Raw genomic sequence first — 22,554 nt, forward strand, 5'->3', positions numbered from 1 at the left:
AAATTAGTAGCATTTAATGCCACTGTAGTGGCTCTGCCAGGTAGCACTGAGAGGGTGAACTTCCAAAGCAGAGTGAATACTCCTTGTACAGAGTTCCTGTTTTAGTCCCACAAAGTTGCTAAACTACATAGCTGTGTATTGGACCCCAAAAGTGTTTCATTCACTTTTGTCAATAACAAAACTCTCCCATCTAAAACATCTTTTATTACACTTTGGGCCTTGCTGATAAATAGGAAGTATCACAGCTCCAACATGAAATGTACTACAGCAGTATTCCAGCATTAGTGTGCAGGTATTTCCTTGTATCACAGCCTTTACACTTCATGGAAACATCACCATACCATACCAAAAAAGTTCTAAAATAGGAATGGTAAAACTGAAGAATTCAAAGATTATGTACTAAAAACATAGTACTTTCAGAAAATTAATTCTAATTTTGAAATAATCTTGAAATACAAATAATTATAGTAGATAACAGATAAAGGAGGGAAGAGAAAGGGATTTGCATTTGAAATGAGAACTGTGAGTGCAAGACAGAAAGTTGTGGTTTGGATAACCATATGGAAAATGAAGTGAAATTTTATCTGTACTTAAATTGGATGATGCCCAAACAAGGAAAAAAACTATGACTGATAACAGTTATGGATCTGTTGTAGCTCTAAAACCTGTATGTAGCCAACCTGTCTGTCCAAGTAACTTGCTAATATTTCAAAGTAAGAAATTTCCTGCATATTCTGTACAGGAGCATAAACCAGTGGCTTAGAGAAGGAAGGAAGAGGTACTGTCTAGCAGCTACCCTATGCTTGCTTTAACGAGTAGTGCACTTGAGAGATCCTCATGAAATGTTTTTACTTAGAGCTACTTCACGCAGCTCAGAAAATATGTGAACGCAGCAGGAGTCTCTGCAGCTTTCCTCAAATAATGAAATGGGAATTTTAGATCTTTTACCTCAGAGTTATCTAACTTCCTGCACTTCAGTGTTACTCATGCTCCGGAAACTCCCTCATGTAAAAAGCTGCAGTTCTTCCCTCTCTTGAGTGGCTTGAGAGGTATCAGCCTCAGCCCCCATCAGCACAGTATCACAGCTGCTAACATCTTGCTGGGTGGTGTGGACCCAGACCAAGTTAAATAGGCTATTGCTAGCCCATCTCTGCCATCTTGGCATGAGCTAATGTGTTGTTCTCCACAGGTCACTAGAAATTAAGAGTATTGTTCAGCTTACAGGAAGGAAGCTGAGAGTTTTGGGATGGGCTCCCAAAAGGTACATCTGCACCTCTGTCAGAAGAAAAATCCAAGAACACCAGTGCAACTTTCCTCCAAATTGCTATCAGCTTCATGTCATTCTGGTGTATCTGTGTAGTGCTTTTCTAGTGCTTGTGAAGGTGTAGACCCTTGTTTCTGAAACATGAAATGAACATAAACAGGAGGGGCTGAGACATGGGAATTCAGGCTTCTCATAGTGCTTACTGATGTTGAGGTAAAAAAACAAACAGCAACACAGGAAGTATAGGAGTAGCTGTCTAATAAAAACACAGTGGATTTGTACTGACTGACCTGCTTAGTAAAGACTTGCAGTACTTTCTTAATCTCAACAGTCCTTAATGATGATATTTAGTGATAATACACTCTTTTAATAATAAAAGCAAGGAAATAAAAGCTCCAAATCTAATTTTAGGAATACCATTTTTTTATATCTTAAAAGGAGAGTTATAGTTATTAGTAAAGATAGCAAGGTTCATCTTCAGGAGCTGAGATTGGACACGTACTTCAAAATAATTCATTAACTGGCCTTCAGGTCCATAGCTAGCTAAACAAAAAACTCCAGAGGTTTATAGATTGGTCATTACAGTGTCTGATGTTTAGCTCCTAGAGTGGATATGCAGTTTTGTAGTAATTAAGTGCTTGAAGTAGGTAATGCAGAAACCTCCCTGTTAAGCAAGGAGCTATTTAAAGAAGTATCCCAATATGAACATCTGTACAGAGAAACAGTCCAAATTCTCCCAGGTTAATTCAGATGGGAGAGTCAGCAGAAGACTCTCCTGTTGCTACTTTAGTCAGACCTTCAACTTTCTTTTACTATGATAAATAAAATTTTATTAAAAGGTTTTCCTACAGTTTAGAATGTAAAAATTACTGAATTTGGAGATAATTTAAATACAGTGCAAACAAAATTTTTCAGTATGCCACTGTTGTTGCATACTATGTAATATAGTATGTGATCTAAATTTTTATCATTCAGAAGAATAGGTTGTTTCTCTGGTGTTTTTAGTGACTTAAAGACAGTCTTTAATTGTCTGTCAGTTACCAAGATGAGCAAGTACAAAAACTCCTGTGCAGTGTGGTATTTGAACATTCAACCCCCTGCCAACACTGACATCCTAAACTGGTGCTCAGACATGAATTTTTCATGAGTGTGTTTGCATGCTGCTGGAATAGACGCTCCTGAGAAGCGGTCATGTTCGTGGCATGGCAGCAGTGGGGGACAAGAAGCTCTGTGTGTGATGCTTGTGTGCACATACAGTGCTCCCACCACCAATGCCAGAAAATAAAGTGGAATTATAAATGTTCTCCTGTGTCACAAAAATTATCGTACGGACGTTTTTCCCAAAATTCCACTCATACTTGAGTGAGTGCTGCACAGTGAAGTTGTGAATTGTGCTGAATGTGTCTTTTAATAAGTGCATCTGTACAGATGACAGATACTTTTGCCAAACAGAAATACAGATGTTTGTCAAACTGAGTAGTTTTGTCATCGTTAAATACACATTTTTAAATTGGGAAACGCAGCTAATTGTGTGAGTAATGTTTGGATGTCTTAATTTTTTAAAGTCTTTAAACTAATGTGCCTGCTCCTAGAGCTAAATTAGGCCAGTAGCATGTGTAATACAATAAAGCTTTTGAAAAAAGGCCTGCAAAGTAAAGCCAATTTGGAAAATGTCCATTTAGAGTAGTAAGCATACTCTAACTTCTGAATATAAGAATTCCTCAGCATTATATTATAATTTACTGTTAAATCCATGCAGCTTTTTGAAGCTTCTATTAGTGTGAATTTACAATCCATGGTGATTTTAGTGCGTTAATTGATAATTCACAGCACAATCCTATAATTTCTTAAGAAAAAATAACCTTTGTCATTGACACAGTATAATTATTGTAATTGGTTAATTATCTCTTATTATTCCTAGGAATAATTAAGTCTCTGACATAGAGAAAAGGTGGCAGGATACTCAGAGAGATGCCAAAAATGGTTGCATGTCTAATTTCTATAGTAAATTTTTCATGAGGAAGGAATTTCTTCTAATGTTCTGTGATGATATAAGGTAATGAGGTTTTAAGGAATGGTCTATGGAATAAACTACACAAAATAAAGAATTTGAAATTATGAACATCTAGGCTTGTTTAGAAAAAAGGAAAATTTCTTTTAAAGAAAATTTTGGGGTTGCTGGGAGGAGGGGGTTTTGTTAGTCTCTGTTTTATTGTTGTTGGCTTTGCTTGGTTGGTTTTGGTTTTTTGTTTGATCTGAAATTATATGGTTACAGAGTACTGATGGCTAGGGAGAAAAGGGCAGGGATGCTGTAATGAGATTGATGCCTGGGGTGTAAATTGCTATGGATTAGTTCATCTCTACAGTATTGAATTTTTCTTTTTTCAAATTCCCAGCTCAGAACAGACTTAAGGTATTGGTGCTTGACTCAAACTGCATGAATGTTTCATGCCCTACTCAGTCAAGTATGTGCCTTAGGAAGGCAGATGAGTACTATTCCATCTTGTCAATAAACTGCATAAAACACTGGTAATTTTTTCTTTACGTGCTCTTTTTATTACTGGAGCATCATGAGAGGTTTATGTTGATTGTATTAGCAGTCTGTCTCCAGAGGAGCAGCCCCTGTCTGACCATACCAGGCAGCTCAGATACTGCAAGCTGGCAGAAGTGGACCTCAGCAAGTAGAAACTGCCATACAGTCCTTTGCAACTTGTTTTGTGAACTGTGTTTGGTAATTTTAGGAGCAATTACATTGCAGTTCCTGCCCTAAAAAAGTATATTCAATACTGTATTTAGTGTTTGCTTCTTCACCTTTTTAAGTTTGACTTCTGGGTCAGAGTGGAGTGAGGGAAGCTCTCTTCCTTTACTGAGACAGTAATAAACAAGAACAGAAGACAAACTAAGGGCAAGGTTACCCAGACCTTTTGTTGTTTCTATAATAGGCTTTTTTTTTCTTGAGGATCATCCCACTTGCTTCTGAGTTTTTATTGCTCTAAGAATGGAGAATTGAAATGGTGTGCAGAGTGCGCAGCAGAAGCATGGCTTTCATACAGTGGGAGCAGATATCTGCATCTATTCTGTTTGAAGTACCACATACTTAGAGTAAAAGGGGTTGTATAAATTACATAAAGGTGAATCAAGATAACTTTAGGTTTTGTTGACTATTTTAGCCCTGGGGTGGGGGAGGAAGGGATAAATGTGTCGTCTTCTTTGAACTTTGCTTTAAATATTTGACTTGGTGAGGAAGATGGTGGAAAAGGATGGCTTCAGGTTGTAATCTGGATACTCTGTGAATGTGCATATCAGTTATGAACGGAGATCAAAAGTTAATGTAAAGAACAAAATCTGTTGTTCACGTTTAAAGCACTCAAATTTTAGGAGGAGCCTGACCCTTCTTTTGAAGTCTTTTGTTTGTTTTCTTTGCAGAGGAGTGGTTGAGGGAATCAACAAAGACATGCTTTAAAATTCAGCGCCTTACTGAGCCTCTTTTTCTTTAAAGTTGAATAATTTTGCAAAGCAGAGCAGTCTTACTGAAGAAATTGCTGTCAGTTATTATGAGAGCAGGTCATTCTCATTGTTTGCTAGATTTTTGTTTAGATGTGTAATGTTATGTTATGTTCACTGCAATAATGGGTTCATAAATACTTCTGCAGTAATAACTATTACAAATAACTTTTACTTTTGGGATAAGATCACATTTTGAGGATGTAATTACAAGAATTATTGGGAAATGTTATACTTTCTAACTGTCTCAGAAGTGAGCATTTGTGCTATGACAAAAATGGAGGATCCCAAACAGCAACTGTGATTAATGGTATGAGTTAGTCAAGATAAGCATTCTGTTAAAAATGGGCTGTTCAAGAGAAAATATTTAAAATGGAAACCTAACACTCTGTAAAATTCCTGTGGGTTTTGGCAGACCCATCATAGTGCTTTATGAAACTAACACACAGTGAAGCAGGTTTTTTTCTGTTGCTGGGTCTTAATCAGTGCTACCTGTGTCTAAAAGTGTAGCTTTTTCTTTTTTTTTTTTTTTTTTTTACCCACAGCAATCTGTAGACATAGATGCAATTTAAATTTTTGTAAAAGATCACATTTAGACTGGTAGACTGAATAAAATAATTAAAATTTTTTTTGGTGAGTATACTGTTGCCATCCACTAGGTCTTTCGATGTCTGTCTCTCAGACCTGTTCAAGTCCTTCACAAACAAACTGCAGGCTGATGAAACTGGTCTTTTCCTTTTTAAATTAATGTACAGTGCTATCTACATGATCATACAGACTTATTCAGGGTTTTTTTAAATTTGATTTGTCAGTAACTCCTACCCTTTCCCTAATCATGCACTGGTTTTGTAAGCTCTTGGATTGCATTCAGCCTGTTTTTGTCAAGGGCTCATTGGCAAACCATGACATGATTTTCCTGGGATGGACAGGAAGGCAGAAAGATAAACCAGTGTTGTTGAAAGTGTGTGATAGTTGCAAGGTAAAAAACTTTGAACCTTATGATCAGAAAGATTACTTTGTCAGGTTGTATTTTTCCTCTTGGAAGTCTGTTCCTGTTATCAGTTTGGACAGATAAAATACAAGTTGTTTCTAGGCATAACCTCTTTAGAAACCATTCTTATCGTGTTCATAATAGCTGAAAGTACAAAAATGTAGACCTATAAAAATGCTTAATGTTAACTGCACAGATTGCATACATAAACAGTCTGTATATATATAGTCATCCATAAGTAAACTTGGGCAAATAAATATGGATAATCCAACCCTATCAAGCTTCTCGGAGGTTGTTAGAATAAATAAACTGCATATAGAGAAAGCAGTTCTCTTTTGGCCAGCTCTGGCTATTTCTTTTCATAGCACAATTATTCACTCCATTCTTATACAGATTATTTTGTCATTTGGAAGGGAAAAAAAATATAGCAAAATACGTTTAAAAACAGTGTAAGGCATCTGTGACTACAGATGGGTCCCTCTGGGCTGGATGTGCCATTAGTTTCTGTAAAATGCAAAACTAAACTCATGGCTGAAAGTAAATGGGAGTTATTTCTCATTAAGTTTTGTGTCGGTTTCTCGGCTGTTTCAATGACCTGGAAAGGCCCGGGGTGGCCTTGGACAGCCCGCGCTTCAAAGGACGAGAAGAGGCTTCAGGTTTTTTCTTGGTCTCGGTGTTTATTAATTGTTTATCTAAAAGATTTTCTCTTGGCCCCACAGAGGTCTGCACAGCAGCCAGCCATGAGCACACTGAGAGCCCCCGGGGCGGTCACCTATCTTTATACTCAAAATTACGTATACAATATTTATCAATTTTCCCCAATACCTTTTACCCTTATTAACCAGTGCACTTTTAGTAATAACCAATCCCAAAGTGCCAACATCACCACAGAAGATGGAGGCCAAGAAGAAGAAGAAGAACAGGACACGCCCCAATTTCTCCATCTTACTTCTTTAGACCCCCCTGTACAGAAATCCTAAACCCTGTGTCTTACACTCTAATTAACTTATCCCTTCACCATTTACCCCAGTGAAATCCTCCCAGTCCTCATACAGGTGTCGTCTCCCGTGTAGGATCAAAGTCCAGCCACCAGACACTTCTGGCAACATTCCAGGACTCCCGAGCCCCCCAAGGGTGGTCTCGGTCCCTCTGCACCTCAGTCCTGAGGTGCTGAGATCCCACAGTTTTGAGGAAGCTTTGTACAGTGATGTGGTACGAAAAAAACCCCAGAATTTAAGCTATGCTTTGTAACTGTTCCTTTGGTGTGAGGGAGGGACAGCTCTGGAGTTGTTTAGTTTCAGGATCAAGACTACAAACAGGAATCTGCCATCACTCCTGCTTCCGGAACCTTCACTCACTTCAGACTTTTCCACTCCTGTCTTGGCCTTATTCTTACTCCAGGTAAGCTGGGTCTGCTTTGGCTTTGCTCTGGCCTGGGTGCCAGTTTAGGTTGTAAGGGACTGTGAGAGCGGGGAAGCTTCCCTGAGGGTCTTGCATAGAAAGATTTCCAAAGACTACAGTTTGTATTTAGATGCTTTGTAGTCGTGCAATTTATGCAGGCATGCTGCTCTGGCATATGTGCAAATATTATTTAGAAGCTGTAAAATGTAACTAGTAAAGCTTAGGTACTCCTGGCAAAAGACCAGCCATGTACTTCACACTCAGCAGCCCCACTTTTTTTTTTTTTCATACATCAGCTCTATGCTTTTCAAACATCAAGGGTTTCTGGGTTTTTGTTGTGTTTTTTTAAATTATTATTAATTTATTTCTAGTAGAATTGTTCACCAGTGATGAAAAGTTTCCAACTTCTGTTGCTGAAACAATGGAATCACTTTGAAAAAAACCCTTTAAAATAAACAGCTGTTGTTCAGTGTTTTAAAACCTATAAATCTATGTGAAGTTTCTCTTCCTGATACTTTTCGTCTGGAAATTATCATTAGCTTCTTGGGGGAAAGTTTCATTAAATTCTTAACTTCAAGTTCTTTAATTGGTCTTTAGTCCATAACAGCCCCGTGATTTAAAGAAACAGTAATAATAATAACAGTAATAATAATAACAGTAACCTCTTTAGAAATAGTAACTGATGATTTGCAGTTGGAAATATTTTCTCACATGCTTATGGTAGGTATTGTTTTGAATGTAGGTTGAACCAAAATGTTAATCAGTGTGTGTATGAATTGTTAAAAAGGGAAATGGTGGATGTATTACCATACTTCTTAAACATTTCTGTCATGAGGAACTCTGAAGTTACATTTCAGCCTGGAGTCAGTTTTTACAGCTGTAATAAATCCCCCACAAAAATGGCCTGTTCTAGTGAAGGTGACAGCAGCCCTTTGTCAAAACAGTGGCATGGACACTGTTGTGAAAACTGAATAAATACTTAAAGAACTGTACCACCTTTCAAAATATGCGCTTTTTTCAAGCAAAAAGCAACAGAGGAAGGAAAAGATTACTGGGTAAATATGCAAATATTTAAATACACTAAATAACAAGCAATTAGAAAAGGCTGTGATATACTGTGTCCTGTTACTCAACTCTACCCTTTAAAAAAATGTTTTCATTTTGATTTTTAAGAATCACTTTTTGACAGAAGGGAGGGCTTTTGCCAGCTCAGGATCTGTGCAGCACAATGCGGGACACTTGGAAAGAGCAGCTGGGCCAGGGGGATTTCTCTGCCTGTTCAGTGGTTTTGTGACAGTGACCATAAACTGTTTCCCTTGGGTCTAGGGAAGAAAGAAATTGTTGTTAGGGAAATACATTGTCCTGGACTAAGCATTCCTGGACTTTAATAATGTTTGCTGTAATGTTTAAAGATAATCTCAGGAGGAGCACATATGGACAATGGCTGTGGGGTGTGAATTTATGATACCAGGCAAAGGGGAAGTTCTGGCTTCTGTGCTAAGTTACAGTATCACAAATGCAGCAGACACCTACCTCTCTTATTGAAGTGCAGCAATTGCCAGGTTAATAATATTGTGTAGTATTGCATAGGCACAGAGTTTGCAAGTTGGTAGCTCATCACTAAGTTGTTGTTTTTTTTTTTTTTACATGGTGGTGTTTAAAGTTCATATTGAGTAGTTAATGCTGATTATTTAACCTGCAGTGTGTGGGAAGAGGTGGTTCAGGGTTACAGGTACCCTCCATTGATGTAAAGGTTTGTGTGGAATTCTTTGCTTTGTTGCAGCCATGCTGCATTGTTTTGGGCCTTGTTTCCATATATGCTTCTGAGCCCATCTGTAAAATGGGGCTGGAGTTTCTTCCCTTCCAGGTGTCCTTCCAGCAGTCTCTGTCAAAGTCCATATAGAGTGGAAGGATGTATAGGAATGTAAAGTCAAATGCATTAGCCTTGCTCAGCTTCTAGTGTATGCCTGCCAGTGTGTGATGCCTTACATATACACACCCCCATGGTCTTTGGACCATTGGGTCCTGCTGGAGTTTTCACCCCTCTTTTATCCTGCCTCATTCTGAGCCACAAGTGTTGCTGGTGAATGCAGCCTTTGGCACTCAAGAATGCATTTGTAGAATGTATAGCTGGAGTTAGGTCTGGTCTGTTATTTTTCTCTTCATTCCTTAAAGTTACACAAATACCAGGCTTAAACTGTAGAGTTTTTTCTCCTTTGTTTAACTCCTTGCAAATCAAAATAATTGACACTTTCCACATTTTATTTGTTCTGAAGATCTTCTACAAAGATTGTTAGGTTTATGGAAAAACTGTATTAGATACTCATAATACAAACAACCAGGGAAAGATTTCTTGGCTGTACAAGAAATGAATTATGATAAAATAGTTTATCACAGCTGATAGCAGAATGCTGATAAGTGGTGCTGTTTTTTCCTGTGTTTGTCTGTGGGTTTGGGTTTCCATCCCGTCTCCCACCCTGTCCAAAGACAGTGTGGACAAGAAACTGTTGGCTTTGTAAACAAAACTAAATCTCTCATATGACACAGCATTTCCTCAACCTGTCTCCTGCTTGTTTATACAGGTGCCTATAGAGGAATGTGGGTATTTTAAGTAAAGCATTGGACATGATAAACACAGAAGTGAAGGGATCACATGCTAGAATTTGTGCTCCCCATCAACACTGCAGCAATTCAAAGCTAGAAAGATAAGCCATTATTTTTCCCTTTCTGTTTATTACCAACAGGGGGAATACAGGCTTGTAAGTATCCTTTGAATATGTTTGTGCATCTAGCTGTTAGACATTTTCTCCATGTTTCAAGGTGCTGTCTTCTTTTTACAAGAAAAATTTCCCATACTAGATTTACATGTGTAAATTGTTTTTTCGACATTTTTTTTAAATCCTCATATATATGTTTTGAATCAGTGTTTCTTCCGGTTTTGTGGATGTGATATAAGCAAAAATAAATTTTGGGAAATGTGACAATTAATGTAGATGCTGTTATGATGGCAAAGTCTGCACTCACAATCCTTCCTGGTGCACAGATCCCAAAGTTTGCTTTTGCTCTTGGCTGTAGGGAGGTCATCAGGGACAGCAGGGTGAGAGATGGAGACTGTCTAAGCAGATGCTTTTGGTCAACAAACATCCTTTTCATCTCCTTTTGGGAACACTTTCTTTGGTAGCATACCAACATCACTGCTAAGGATGGGAAGTCAACATGTTTACACTTGTTAATTTAGCACAGTGTGAGGGTATGACTTTTTAGTACATAACAAAAGCATGGTTTGAGGGCATTTCTAGAACCCTTGCTCATTCAAGATAAGCTGAGTAACTAGATGTGTTTGTTGAACACTTATGCCTGTTCTTTCTAAGAAAATAAGGTGTTGATTGTTTTTCTTCTATGTCTTTTGTTTCCTGCTATTGCTAGAAAAATGCAAACATGTGTGTGCTTATGGGAGTTCAGTTCCTGCTAGGTTGCATCCAGTTGGATTTGCCAGCTGATAGTGACTGAGGCAGATCTCTTCTTCCTGACTGTTCTTGAAAGACATCTTAAAACCTCCCTCTGCATTTTCAAGGCTTAATTTCCAGCTATTGACCTAGCTTTTCTGGATACCTGAAATCCTAAAAAAATTGATGCTAGGTAGATAAGTAATACAGGCTTCAGTCTTAAAATTTGGGCTTAAATCCCAAACACAGCATAGCACAGCTGACTCTGAAGATAGTGAGTGAAATACATTTGTGCTTGAGGTGTGACAAGCAATGACATTTTTGAATTACTTTGCTAGTTCTAAAATGTTTATGTAGTTTGATTGGTATTTACTCTTCGAGTTAAGGCCTGATGAGATAAAAAGTTATTCAATGGGTGAATAAATAAAGACAATAAGTGTTAAAACTAATAGAAAAAACCTGAAGTAGAAACTGGAATGGTATTGTCCAGTTTGGCACAAAGAAGGCAGGTTAATAAAGCAGTGTATTTGAAGAGGCCTTTTCCTTGTGAATATTTTTGGCTATGTTTCTTTATGTGTGTGCAAAGCTTAATGTTTTTAGTTGTTATGACTAAAGGAAGGACTTCTCGTGTAACAGAAGAAACTGTATTTTTCCTGTCTGACTTTCCCATTTCCACTTTAAAGTGTATTGTCAAGTAGAATCATATCTGTACAGCTATGTGGGGATCTGAGTATGAAAGGTTTATGTTCAGATTTATTCAGCTTGAAAAGACTTCTGCTGTGAATGGATGTGTAGTTTTTATTCTCACTACCTGTAGGTGATCTGAAGACAAGATCTTAAAGCCACTTGAAGTTTTCATGAGGATGGCTTCAGCTTTGTGTTTAGGTTTTGATTTTTTAAATGCTTTTTGAGGATTTTTTAAAATTAATGTTGTTTTGGACAGCCAGAGTCTCCTTGGAAAGCTTGCTTTGTGTGGAATGTGTAGTTCCCCTGATGAAATTAAAACTCAGAGGGGGTAACTGAATACTCCCTGCTGTCAGTGCATTGCCAGCCTGAAGAAAAAACAAACATGCTTACTGAGAACAATGAACATTCCTTCAAATCCTAGGAGACCGATTTTTGCCCCCTCTCCCCATTTATTTTTTTTTCTAAAGACAAAGATTGTTTTGCAGCACTGGGGCTTCTCAGCCTTGTCATTATGTTTGGGTGCCTTGCTTGGGGCATAAGGGCTGAAATGGTTTCAATGGTTTGTCATCTACACTTGGAATTTAAAGTGTCTCCCAAGATACTTTCCCTCTCTGCCCCTGCCCTGTGTGTCCTATCCCAACACCCACCCCCTGCCTTGACCTTCCTCCAGCAATTCTAGTCATTTAGCTCTGACTTTCCTTAATGTTTTTTTGTGCCACTTTTCTAAAATACTTGGGCTTCAGATATGTGCCCCAGGATGCATGTTCTCTTGTTCTGCTCAGCCTGATTTCAGTGTCCCTTACATGGCAGATGCTCTACGCTTGACATCTCTGAACTGAAATCTTTACTTACATCTAAGCAATTTCCACTGCTACTCCCTCGATTCCAACCTAAATGAAGATTTGCAGTCATAATTTGGTATTCTGGTAAATTCTTGATGCTCAGAAGATATGTGAGCAGGACAGAGGACAGGTCATAACTTGAAAACTAGATGAATGGGGATGGGAAACTTGCTCTGTCTTTAATTATCTGTTTTTTTTTTTTAAGATAAGAGGTTCTGTAAATAAAGTTTCTTGATTACTATTAATAATGAGTGTTTTAGAATGGGATATAAGACTAAGCATTTTTCATAGTATTCTTTTTGGCTTAGGTTTACAGCCCTGAAGATTTTTAAGAACATCTATAATGAACTTACATGAAAAGAGCTTTTATGTGCCTGCAATGAGATTGAACGCTCTATGAGATCATCCTAAAGTACTTTCATCAAGAGATATTGCTTTTTTTATTAGCTCATTTAACTTATATTTTTGTTGCTGGACTCTTTCTAAAACCTGTACTGTGAGCTTCAGAATTCATGAAGTTACTTTCCTCTGGATTTACCTCATTGCTGATTGACTTGGGTGCCTCAGAAGATGGCAGTTCTTTGTGAAGCTGTCTGCAGTTGGGGTGATTACAAGAAGTTGCTCTTTGTAAATTTGCTGGCATTTAATAATGTGGGACTCAGAGATACTGTAGTCAATGTAAAACATAATGAAGACATAAATGGAAGTCTTTGAAGATCAAGTGTCAAATGTGTAGGAAGATGTGGGATATGGATTATGAGCAAATGAGGGAGCAATAAAATTAAATACATAGATCATGAAGCTGAGCAATTCAGAAGCCAGAGGCTGTGTTGACAGCAAAGGAGATTGGAAGAAACTAAAAAGCCAAAGGATTGAATTGCAAAGTGTTCAATAGCTACAGCTATGCTCAGAATCATAGACTTGTTTCATTTGGAAAAGAGCTTTGGGATCATAGAATCCAGCTGTTAACCTAGTTCTGCCCAGTCCACCACTAAACCATGTACTGAACTGCCCCATCTTTTAGAGGGATGGCCCCCACACATCCAATGAAGGATAAAGATTTTCTTTAGCCCTCCATTGCTTTCTTATGTATTTATGAAAATATTTTATTGTCTTTTACAGCAGTATACAATTAAGTTCTAGCTGAGTTTTGAGCCTTCTAATTTTCTCCTTGCATAACCGCATAATATCCTTGTAGTCATAGTTTGAAATCAGTTCAAACTCTTGGTACTTGTTAATCTGTCTCATCAAGCTTGTGAGATTTGTTTTAAATTTTGAAAATGGGTAACTTTTAATGTGGGGTTTTAGCTTTGTAGGGGTGGGAATTACAAAATCCTGAATCTTTAATTTATCTTGTGTTTTTGCCACATGTTATAACAGTTGTATAATAATTTAATGCATTCAAGAATTGCCTGTGGCAGCAAAATAATCTTTGAGTGAAATTCCCTTAGTATCGCTGTGTGTTTAAGCCAGAGCTGTTAATTAGCTGTATGGATGGTAAATTTTCAGGTATTTTCCTAAATGTTATGTTCCAGATGAAAATAACTTCATTTTCTAGACCAGCCTGTTAAGAAGCAATATTTTGGAATTTTATTCCATGCCAGGTCTTTGGAGTTGGCTGTGTGTTAATGTTATTGACAAAATGGTTTATATTATTGGCTGCCTTCTCTAGAGAAGCAGATTTTTAGATGCCTGCCCAAAGCTCTATTTGCAAGTATGATTACCCATTCTGTATTGAACAGAGGTCAAGATGACCGATGCTTTTCACAGAATCATGGAATGAAACAAGTTGCAAGGGCCCACAGTGGATCATCTGGTCCATCCTCCCTGCTCCACCAGGGTCATCCCAGAGCACAGATTTGCATCCAGACAGTTCTTGAAATCTCTAGGGAAGGCAGACTCCACAACCTCTCTGGGCAACCTGTTCCAGTGCATGCACAGCAAAGAAGTTCTTTCTTATATTCCCAAATTTCCCTCAAGCTTTCTAGCTTTCTCAGATTTCCTCTCTTTTATTTATTTTGTATTCTAATTGTCTCTGTATAATTACTATTTCTTTATAGTGATATTTAATGTGCCTTCCTAATTATGTTAAGCACTTAATTAGTGTATTAATTTTTGTTGAAGCCAGTATTGAAAGCTCATTAGTTTATTTTAAAGGTGGTCTTATGCAACCTATATAATGATGCTATTTCTTACGCACTTTTTTTTTTTTGCCCCCCCAGGTAGAAGATGGAAGCAAAGCTGCAGCTGTGGACAAGTTACTGGCTGGGGATGAAATTGTTGGCATCAATGACGTGGGCCTGTCTGGCTTCCGACAAGAAGCAATCTGTCTGGTGAAAGGCTCACACAAGACACTGAAGCTCGTTGTGAAAAGGTAAGCTTGTGTCCTTGGCTGGAACACCAAATGTGTTTCAGCCTATAAGCCACTGAGCAACTAAATTTGCCAAGATTTGGCAAGTTAATGACTTTCATTCAGTGTTATTAATGTGCATATTATGTGGTGTTCAACTCGTCCTTAAACACAGACTCTTTATGGATCCAGTGTGGAGAGAGGCAGCCTATTGATCGGGGCAAAACCCAAAGCAGTATATTCTGTGAGTGCTGTGATGTGATGTGATGTGATGAGTCAGGACACTGCCTCTGTCCTCCTGAGGCGCAGTGCCCAAAGGCTGTCAGCCCTGCTTCCCTGCCTTTGCTGTGCAAAGTCACACCCTCATACTGTGCAATACTCCCTAGTGCATCTGCCACACCGGCCAGTTGTGCTGTGAGGAGTGGGTTACATGGGAAACTTTTGGAAAAGCACTTACCTACTCTGAAAGTATTTGAGGTCTCAAGCATTTCATAAGTGGTTTGCATAAAGGGTACTTTCAGTTGGTTATTAGTGAAGGGGAAAAGTGAAGTGGTTTATCAAAACAGAACACATTTTTGGTATGAAAACTTTTTGACATTTTGACTTGTGACTTTAAATTCACACAACTTTTGCTAGCTTGAATTAAAAATAATTTTCATAAAATATTTTTGACAGAAGTGAACCAATGTTAAAGTAGCTAAATCTTGTAATTGCTGAAAAAAATTCCACCCAGGGAATCTGAACAATATGATCTTTGTTAGTAATTTCCTACTCTGGTGTATCAGAACTTTCTAGTTAATTAGTTTTATCAAATTATACCAGCCAGTCTTTTGTGTGAGAATTTGTTAGAATCCAAAATTAATTTTGATGCAACACAGAAAATGCCAAGACCTTGAACTTGAGCTTGACAGGTATGATGATCCAGTCCATAAATGACTGAGGTTGTCTCAAACACGGACAGTCTTTTGTGAAATAGCACTGATAGGTAAGAGAGGTACAAAAGTGTGCTTTTCACCTTTGGTTTTAGAAGGTATTTTGATAGAAGGAATTATGGGAACCAGGAGCTCTTTCACAGCTGATAGTGTATATCTTCAACAATAGCTACTTCCAGAGGCTCTCACCAAATTTTTGTAGCATTGGGGCTAATAAATGCAAAATAAAATACATTCACAACTACCATAAATCGTGTTGATGTTCAGCAGTTCCAACTTATGCTGGCTATTCCAGTGAAAGCACTTGTTGGCAGAGGTTACATAGTTGTTCCTGTCAGAGAAAGGGAGAACTTCAGGGTTGAGAAGTTTTATAGACACTGAAGAATCTGCCAAGACAGCAAGACTTAATTACCAAGAAAAGCTTCAGGCCGAGTAGAAAGATTCCCTCTCTTGGTGCTTTTCAATTTTATGACAGTAATTTGCTTAGAATCTGAATTCTGGTCTATCTTTGAAAATGGCAGCAGGTTTGGTGCCTCATGAGAGGCACAGCTGTGTCATTCTTGTTACTCATACCACATGGCTCTCTACTACCATCTGAAAGTAGGTTGCAGTGATGTGGGGGCCAGTTTCTTCTACTGTGACTGCAGTGAGAGGACAAGAGGAAATGGCCTTAAGATGGGAAAATCACATTAGATAGTAGAAAAAAACTTTTCACCAATAGGGTCGTTAGGCATTGGAATGGGTTGCCCAGGGAGGTGGTGGAGTCACTCTCTGTTGTTGGAGTGGTGGATCTGGTGCTGAGTGTTATTTTAGTGCTTTAGGGGTTACCACGGTAGTGCTGCGTGAACAGTTGGACTGGATCTTTTAAAGGTCTCTTTCAGCATTGATGATCCTATGATTCACTTCATGCATGTGATTTTTGTAACAGCTAATCAAGTGCTGGGGGTTTGTGGCCGTTCTCTGCAGGCAGCAGAGCCCCACTGGTGTACATGCCCCTGAGCACTTCAGTGCAAAACTGATGGATTTTCATCAGTCCTTTATCATCCCTCCCATTTTCCTTCCTTAGCATGTGTGCAGTGGTCAAAAACAAGCTAACTGGTCTAGCCAAGAGGCTGCAGCAGTGGCTTTGTTAGAGAAAACATTATTGTCTGAAATTCATTAAGAGCTTCCATAGCTTCCAAACGAGGCAATAGCCTTTGGGTCATTGACATGCCTGCATAATATTAGATAAATTTTCATAAAACTTACTGAATGAAACTAGCTGGGGCTTTTGTCTTGTTTTTTTAACTTTGCTCTTGCTCTTGGAAAGTTGCCCTAGGACATCAGTCCTTTTGATGGTCAGAAACCTTTTAACTTCCAGTCTCATTTTGTTCTTGGCCAACTTGTTCTCATGCACTACTGTCCCTGTGCTGAAATAACTTTTCCTGTTGGCAGTTGAAATGATGCAGGTTTTTGTAAAGGTCTTGTTGCATGCTTTCTTTCAGAAGTTATGGTTTGAACAACAGTATTACTTTTGTTTTGTTTGCCCTAAATGTTAAGCTGAATTTTTATGAGTATTTTAAACAGTTGTGTGTTTAAGCAAACCAGTTGTTTAGTCTTTGTGTGAGCACTCCTGCAGGTCTGGATTGAATTGGATCAGGGAACTGATCTGACTACAAAATTACTTGAGTAAGTAGGTTTTCAGCTGGGAAGGACCATCACTTTTCAGAGGTAGCCTGCATTTTAATCAATTGCAGCAATCTTCAAATGGCTGTTGTAGCATTTTTAGATCACACTTACTGTTACATTTTTAGATCCATGCTTACTGTTCCCTGGGGAGACTGGGAACAGTCCTACAATTTCCGTTCATTGTAGAAATAGAAGATGAGGTATTGATCTGCAAGTCATTTTACCATCTTTTGTCTGCTTGCCCTGTGTCCTTTGTCTAGCACTGTGGTGGCTCTCTGTAGCATTGGTTTAACATTTTATTCTCTGTGGTGTCAGTGTGATAATCTGCAGCACAGAATAGACAGAAGGTTTGAAGTTCAACTCAATCCTGAAGCTTAAGAGAATCTTTGTTTTAATCATGTTGTTTTTCCTATCTCTGAGCGTTAATGTACATAACCAAGATCTAGATTTTATGTGGAAAACATTTTTCCTTGTTTGTCTTACCTATTTGTATACTGATCTAGAAGTGAAGAGCAGACTTCTAAAAATCTATTATGTTATGGAAAAATTACTTCTTAACAAAATACTTGTGGAAAGTAGAGAACTTCCCTTGCTATAATGTCAGTATAATTATAATATATGTCAGTATAATTGATATATACTATAATTATACTGACATTATTTGCCACTGCTGAGAAGTGTGTCCATGGAAAATTTCTTCTCAAAGCAGTAGAGCTACAGCCTGATCCTATGTTGATCTAACTGTGTGTAGGAAACAGTAGGACATGCTATTGTCTGTTTAGAAGTCTAATGTACCTACAGAAAAGACCAAGGGAAAATCTTTTAGTGAGAGTAATGTGTTTCATTCACAACAATTACTTTGTGTCTGTGACAAGGATTTCTTAAAGGTCTTTGATTTTCTGCAGTGGTAGCTGGCTTCCAAAAAATTGTATTTGCTTGTTATTTTTAAAGAATATGATTCTTAACCCACACAGGGAACATAACACTGGTTTTTAATAAAACTGTCTGCAGTCCCACATACCATAAGTGTGTTTGCTATCAGCATATATACTTGGCTGTATTTTCAGGAAGCATTGCATAGTTGTGGTCTAAACCAAATCAGGACTGTGCAACTGGCTCAACAACAAACATGGCAATTATGTGGCTTACATATATTGATGGTAGAACAAGTGCAGTGTACTTTCAGTCCTGATTAAAATAGGACTCAGGAGGCTTCATGTTATTTTCTCAAGTGGATTTGTAGAAACAATACATCTTAATTGTGTGCTAGTTCTTCAATGTAATACTGAGTAATTTCCTTTCCTAGGAAAATGGTAAGCAGACTGTGTTTAGGACATTTCTTACAGGAATTACACGAGAATTTATTTTGTTTAGAAATGGTGTGCATATCTGCATACAAATGAAATTGCTCTGAGTGTCGATACTGAATGTTGATGTTGAGGTGATTGCCATATTCTGTGTACTTTGATTATTTTGCATATATTTCTAACTTAAATTCCTTTCATTACCTACCATCTTCATTTTTTTGCTGCAGCTGTGGACAAGTTACTGGACATAAGCATATATTACAGATTTTTCACTATGCATTCATGAGACACATTAAACTGTTAAAAATTGGCACATAGAGGTGAGGCTTTCATGTGTTATTTATTAAAGGCAGGGTGAGATTTCCACTTCTGGGAGTCACCCTAAGAAGTTACATGGGTTGTCCTCTTGGCTGCTTGCGTCCTCTGTTAGCAGCAGTCGAAGTGGGTGGGCGAGAGAAGGAGCAGCCTCTTTTCCACAGGGCCTGCTAGTGATGAGAAGCTGGAATTCGTTTAACTTGGCCAGCTTTGTAGTTCTAAAGTTCTGTACTTTGGCCACATTGTGTACATATGAGGACTCGTTGGGTTTTTTTCTTTTCTGTAGCATTTTGGTGTTGTGCCTTCATGTTGTTGAAGTGCAAGGTCTCTTTGCAATGCTGAGGAAGTCCCTTGTTAAAGGAGAGGGAAAGAGTGGAAGCAAACACACTTGTCATTGGAAGGGTGGTATGAATGCTGACATTACTGTGCAAAATCCTAACAAGGGAAGTGACTTTGAAGATACTTGTGCTATAAACACCTAGACGTGGAAAGCTAGAGTTACTTGAATTTGCATGGCACTTCATGAAGACAGTCAACTCTTAATTAAAGCACAGAAGAAGGAATTTTTAATGAATGTCTTGAGGGCTCCAAGATTGTACAGTGCTGTTTCAAACACCTGAGACCTGGGCAGAAATCTGTGAATAAAAGTCTTGACAGTCATTTACAACATTCAGTTGGGAGATCACCGAAACTTGTCACAGTTTGAGCAGAAACCTGCTGAACACCACCACTAACTTTTCTGGGGGAAAGGGATTTTTTTTTTCTGTACAATTACGAGATAGAGATGAAGGACTGTGAATTCTGTCTCTTACCTGTGTTTGGCCTTGATACTTCTATTTTCATAGGTACCAAAATGGTATAGGAAACAATCTGCAAAATTAGATGTATACTAAGCTACTTTTAAACATTTAGTATATTATTTTGTCTGTGGTTATAGTTGAGCATTGCTCAATAAACCAAATGCACTTGTGGAGAACCACTGTTGATTACAAGTGAAATCTAATTTGTCTTTCAATTAGATTTCATTTCTTCTGGAACTGGGGTATGTTAGGGCAAAACAAATAGCAGTGGTTTCTCTCTTGTTGCCCAGTAGCCATAATTCCTCCTTTTTAAATATTGACTTTGGCCTTCACTGACCAAGAATGGTTTGTTTTGGTTTTTTTAAATTTTTTTTTCTAATTCCTGTATTTTCAACCAAACTTTGGAAATGTAAAATTGGGAAACTGTAATAGGGCTTTCCAGGGCTGTATCCACATACATGTACAAGTGGACAGGTGTGATAGCCCCTTGTCACCCGTGTTTATTGAACTGACAGCTGTGTAGCAGGATGTGCCACTGCAGATATTTGGGAGTGGGTATTTGTAACAGACACACACAACTTTCAAGTTCAAGGCATGAACATTTCTGTGGGACTACAGTTGGTGGAAGGGCTGGGCACTTTTTAACTCCCACTTTGCAAATTCATTTGAGAGGTGAGTTAGTACATTCCTGTGGCCCCCTCTTTTGCTCTCAGCAGGATGGGCAGGTGTAAATGTGTGTCAGGTATGGACACATGCACTGCTCCCAGCCAGGCCTGGTGATGGAGAGGGGAGTAAGCCACATGTTTCAGGATTTGTGACACGGCATGACCAGGCTAGGGTACCTCTTTGTCTCCTTTGCTGCTGCCAGGGAGGTGCCATGGCTCACAATGGGGTGGCAGGAACCAGATAGGCACAAACATGGTGCATCAGGCAAACTGCACAGCACCTCCAGGCCCAGCTCAGGAGGACCTTGGGGTGGATGTCCTGTGCTTTAAGGAGTGTCAGTAATCCCAGCAGGATCTTTCTCTGCAGGAATGTTTAATGGAGCATCTGCCAAATAAACCACCCTGTACACACATGCTCAGTTGGGGCACACAGAGCAGACCAGCCCATATGGAGGTCCCCTCCTGCTCAGGTTTGCTTTCCAGCTTCAACATGGGCAAGCGCAAGGCTGGCTGGGCCTCCACTGTGCTCCTCATCCTTCAACTCTGTGATCCTGCACTACTGATGGAAGGGGAATGGACATGACAAAAGAAGGAACACACACTTCCATCTTATATTTTCAGCAAATTATACCTTAGAAAAGCCCTGATGAGCACCATTTGTCCTGGTTGCATCACAGTCGCTTAACCCAACGCATTAACAGTGTGAATCCACATTCCCTTTGCTGTAACCCTAGCAATACTACCCGGGATGTCTCCCATGCCAACTGCCTCTTTGGTGGGGTTGTACATCTAAAAAGCACTTTTATTTCCTAATTTTCTGCCCACCTCACTTGCTTCTTGGTTGCATTAATATGATTTGATTAATGCTATTAATGACACAGTGATGGATGCTTGAGGTGATTGTAAGCTTTAGTTCTCCAGTTGTTGGTGTATTGTCCCTGGTTTCAAAGAGCAAGTTGTTGTCCTGTGATTTTGGATGTTTGTCTTATACAGCTGTCAGGCTTCTCTCAAATACTTATGTCATGACTGACATGTTTTTGTTTTGGGACAACTTCCATAATTTATTTCTTGGCAAATCTAAAAAAATCTGCCCTGTAAAGCTTAAATAACAAAAAGCCAAAATGACAACAGATGTCACAATATTTTACCAAGGCAACTCTGTTAGGACAATGTTTGGGCTACTAGGAAGGGCACAGACGTTTCCTTGTAGGTAAAAGGAATATTCTGTAATTTGAATTGTAATAACTGTAATAAATGCTTATTCAAAAGGTTACTTGTGGCAGTGCTATTTGGTATTTTAAGTAATTACCAAAATTGGGCAACATAGCTTTTTTGTGGAATGGGATATCCATCAAACAGTAACAACTGGTGAGTCATGACTGCATTTTAGTAGTGGGTTTTTTCCCTTCAATCATGCATGTACTTGTCAGAATGGTTAATTTTGAGCATGAGTAGTCTCATCCAACTTAGTAAGAGCACTCACATGACTGAAAATAAAAAAAGTAAAGAAGTGCTTATGGGATCTAACCGTAGCTTTTACAAGGTGGTACATTGGAGTTATTCTGAAAACTGCCTTCCACTTGTGAACTTCATTGTAGGTGCTGGAAACTCTAATATGTAGGCCCTTGCATGAGAGAGAAGAGAACAAGATAGCCTTCTAAACTTTGGGGATCTGAAGATTTACTCATTTCACATAATACTTTTGCATGCCCACACAGATAACTCTGTGTTCTATAATACTGTAGATATCTTCAGACTCCTGACTGAAAAACAGAATTATAAACACATCTATTAAACACCAAATGAATAATCTTTTTATGTCAGAGATGATCTTTGCATGTTGAAGGCATGCTTCTGTGTATGTTCTATATGTTCTGAAATAATTAATTGTTTGGGGCTGCTCTTAAGCACCTTAGAGTCTTGGGTTTTTTAACACTAGTTAAGGATGTGGAGATATACATGTCCAATTTCAAGAGAGAAGGAATAATACTCCTATTTCAGGGTGTTGCAGTTTTCTCCTTGTGGAAATTTTATTTTAGGTTACATATTTCCCATCCTGAGGATTAAATGATTGACAAGTTGGCACTTGGCACTTCTTACATGTTTCAGCATCAAGTATCTCCCATATTGAGTGTAGAGATTTTATGCTCTACTTGCACAAGTAACTACATGTAACACCTTTCAATTTGAGAAGATTATAAAGAAGTTTTAAAATAATTTCTGAATCCAACCCTTAACTTCAGAAATGTGACCACTTGAAAGAAGGGCAGGAATGCAATAGTGTTGCTGATTTAGTTACTGAATAACTGAAGAAATTTACATCTTATCTCCTGCACAAGAAACTCAGGATATTTTATGGTTGATTCTACTGAATCTGCATAA

General features: G+C 38.4%; 1 protein-coding gene across 2 annotated transcripts in view; it reads left to right on the forward strand.

Moving 5' to 3' along the window:
* Positions 1–22,554, forward strand: part of SHROOM2 (shroom family member 2) — a 117,940-nt gene that overhangs the window by 33,246 nt on the left and 62,140 nt on the right. For both annotated transcript variants that reach the window (XM_058799913.1, XM_058799914.1), the window contains exon 2: positions 14,358–14,509. In XM_058799913.1, the coding sequence (XP_058655896.1) occupies positions 14,358–14,509 (152 nt within the window). The remainder of the gene's footprint in view (positions 1–14,357; positions 14,510–22,554) is intronic.

This window comes from Ammospiza caudacuta, chromosome 2 (genome assembly GCF_027887145.1).
Source record: "Ammospiza caudacuta isolate bAmmCau1 chromosome 2, bAmmCau1.pri, whole genome shotgun sequence".
In the NCBI taxonomy this organism is placed as follows: Eukaryota; Metazoa; Chordata; class Aves; order Passeriformes; family Passerellidae; genus Ammospiza; species Ammospiza caudacuta.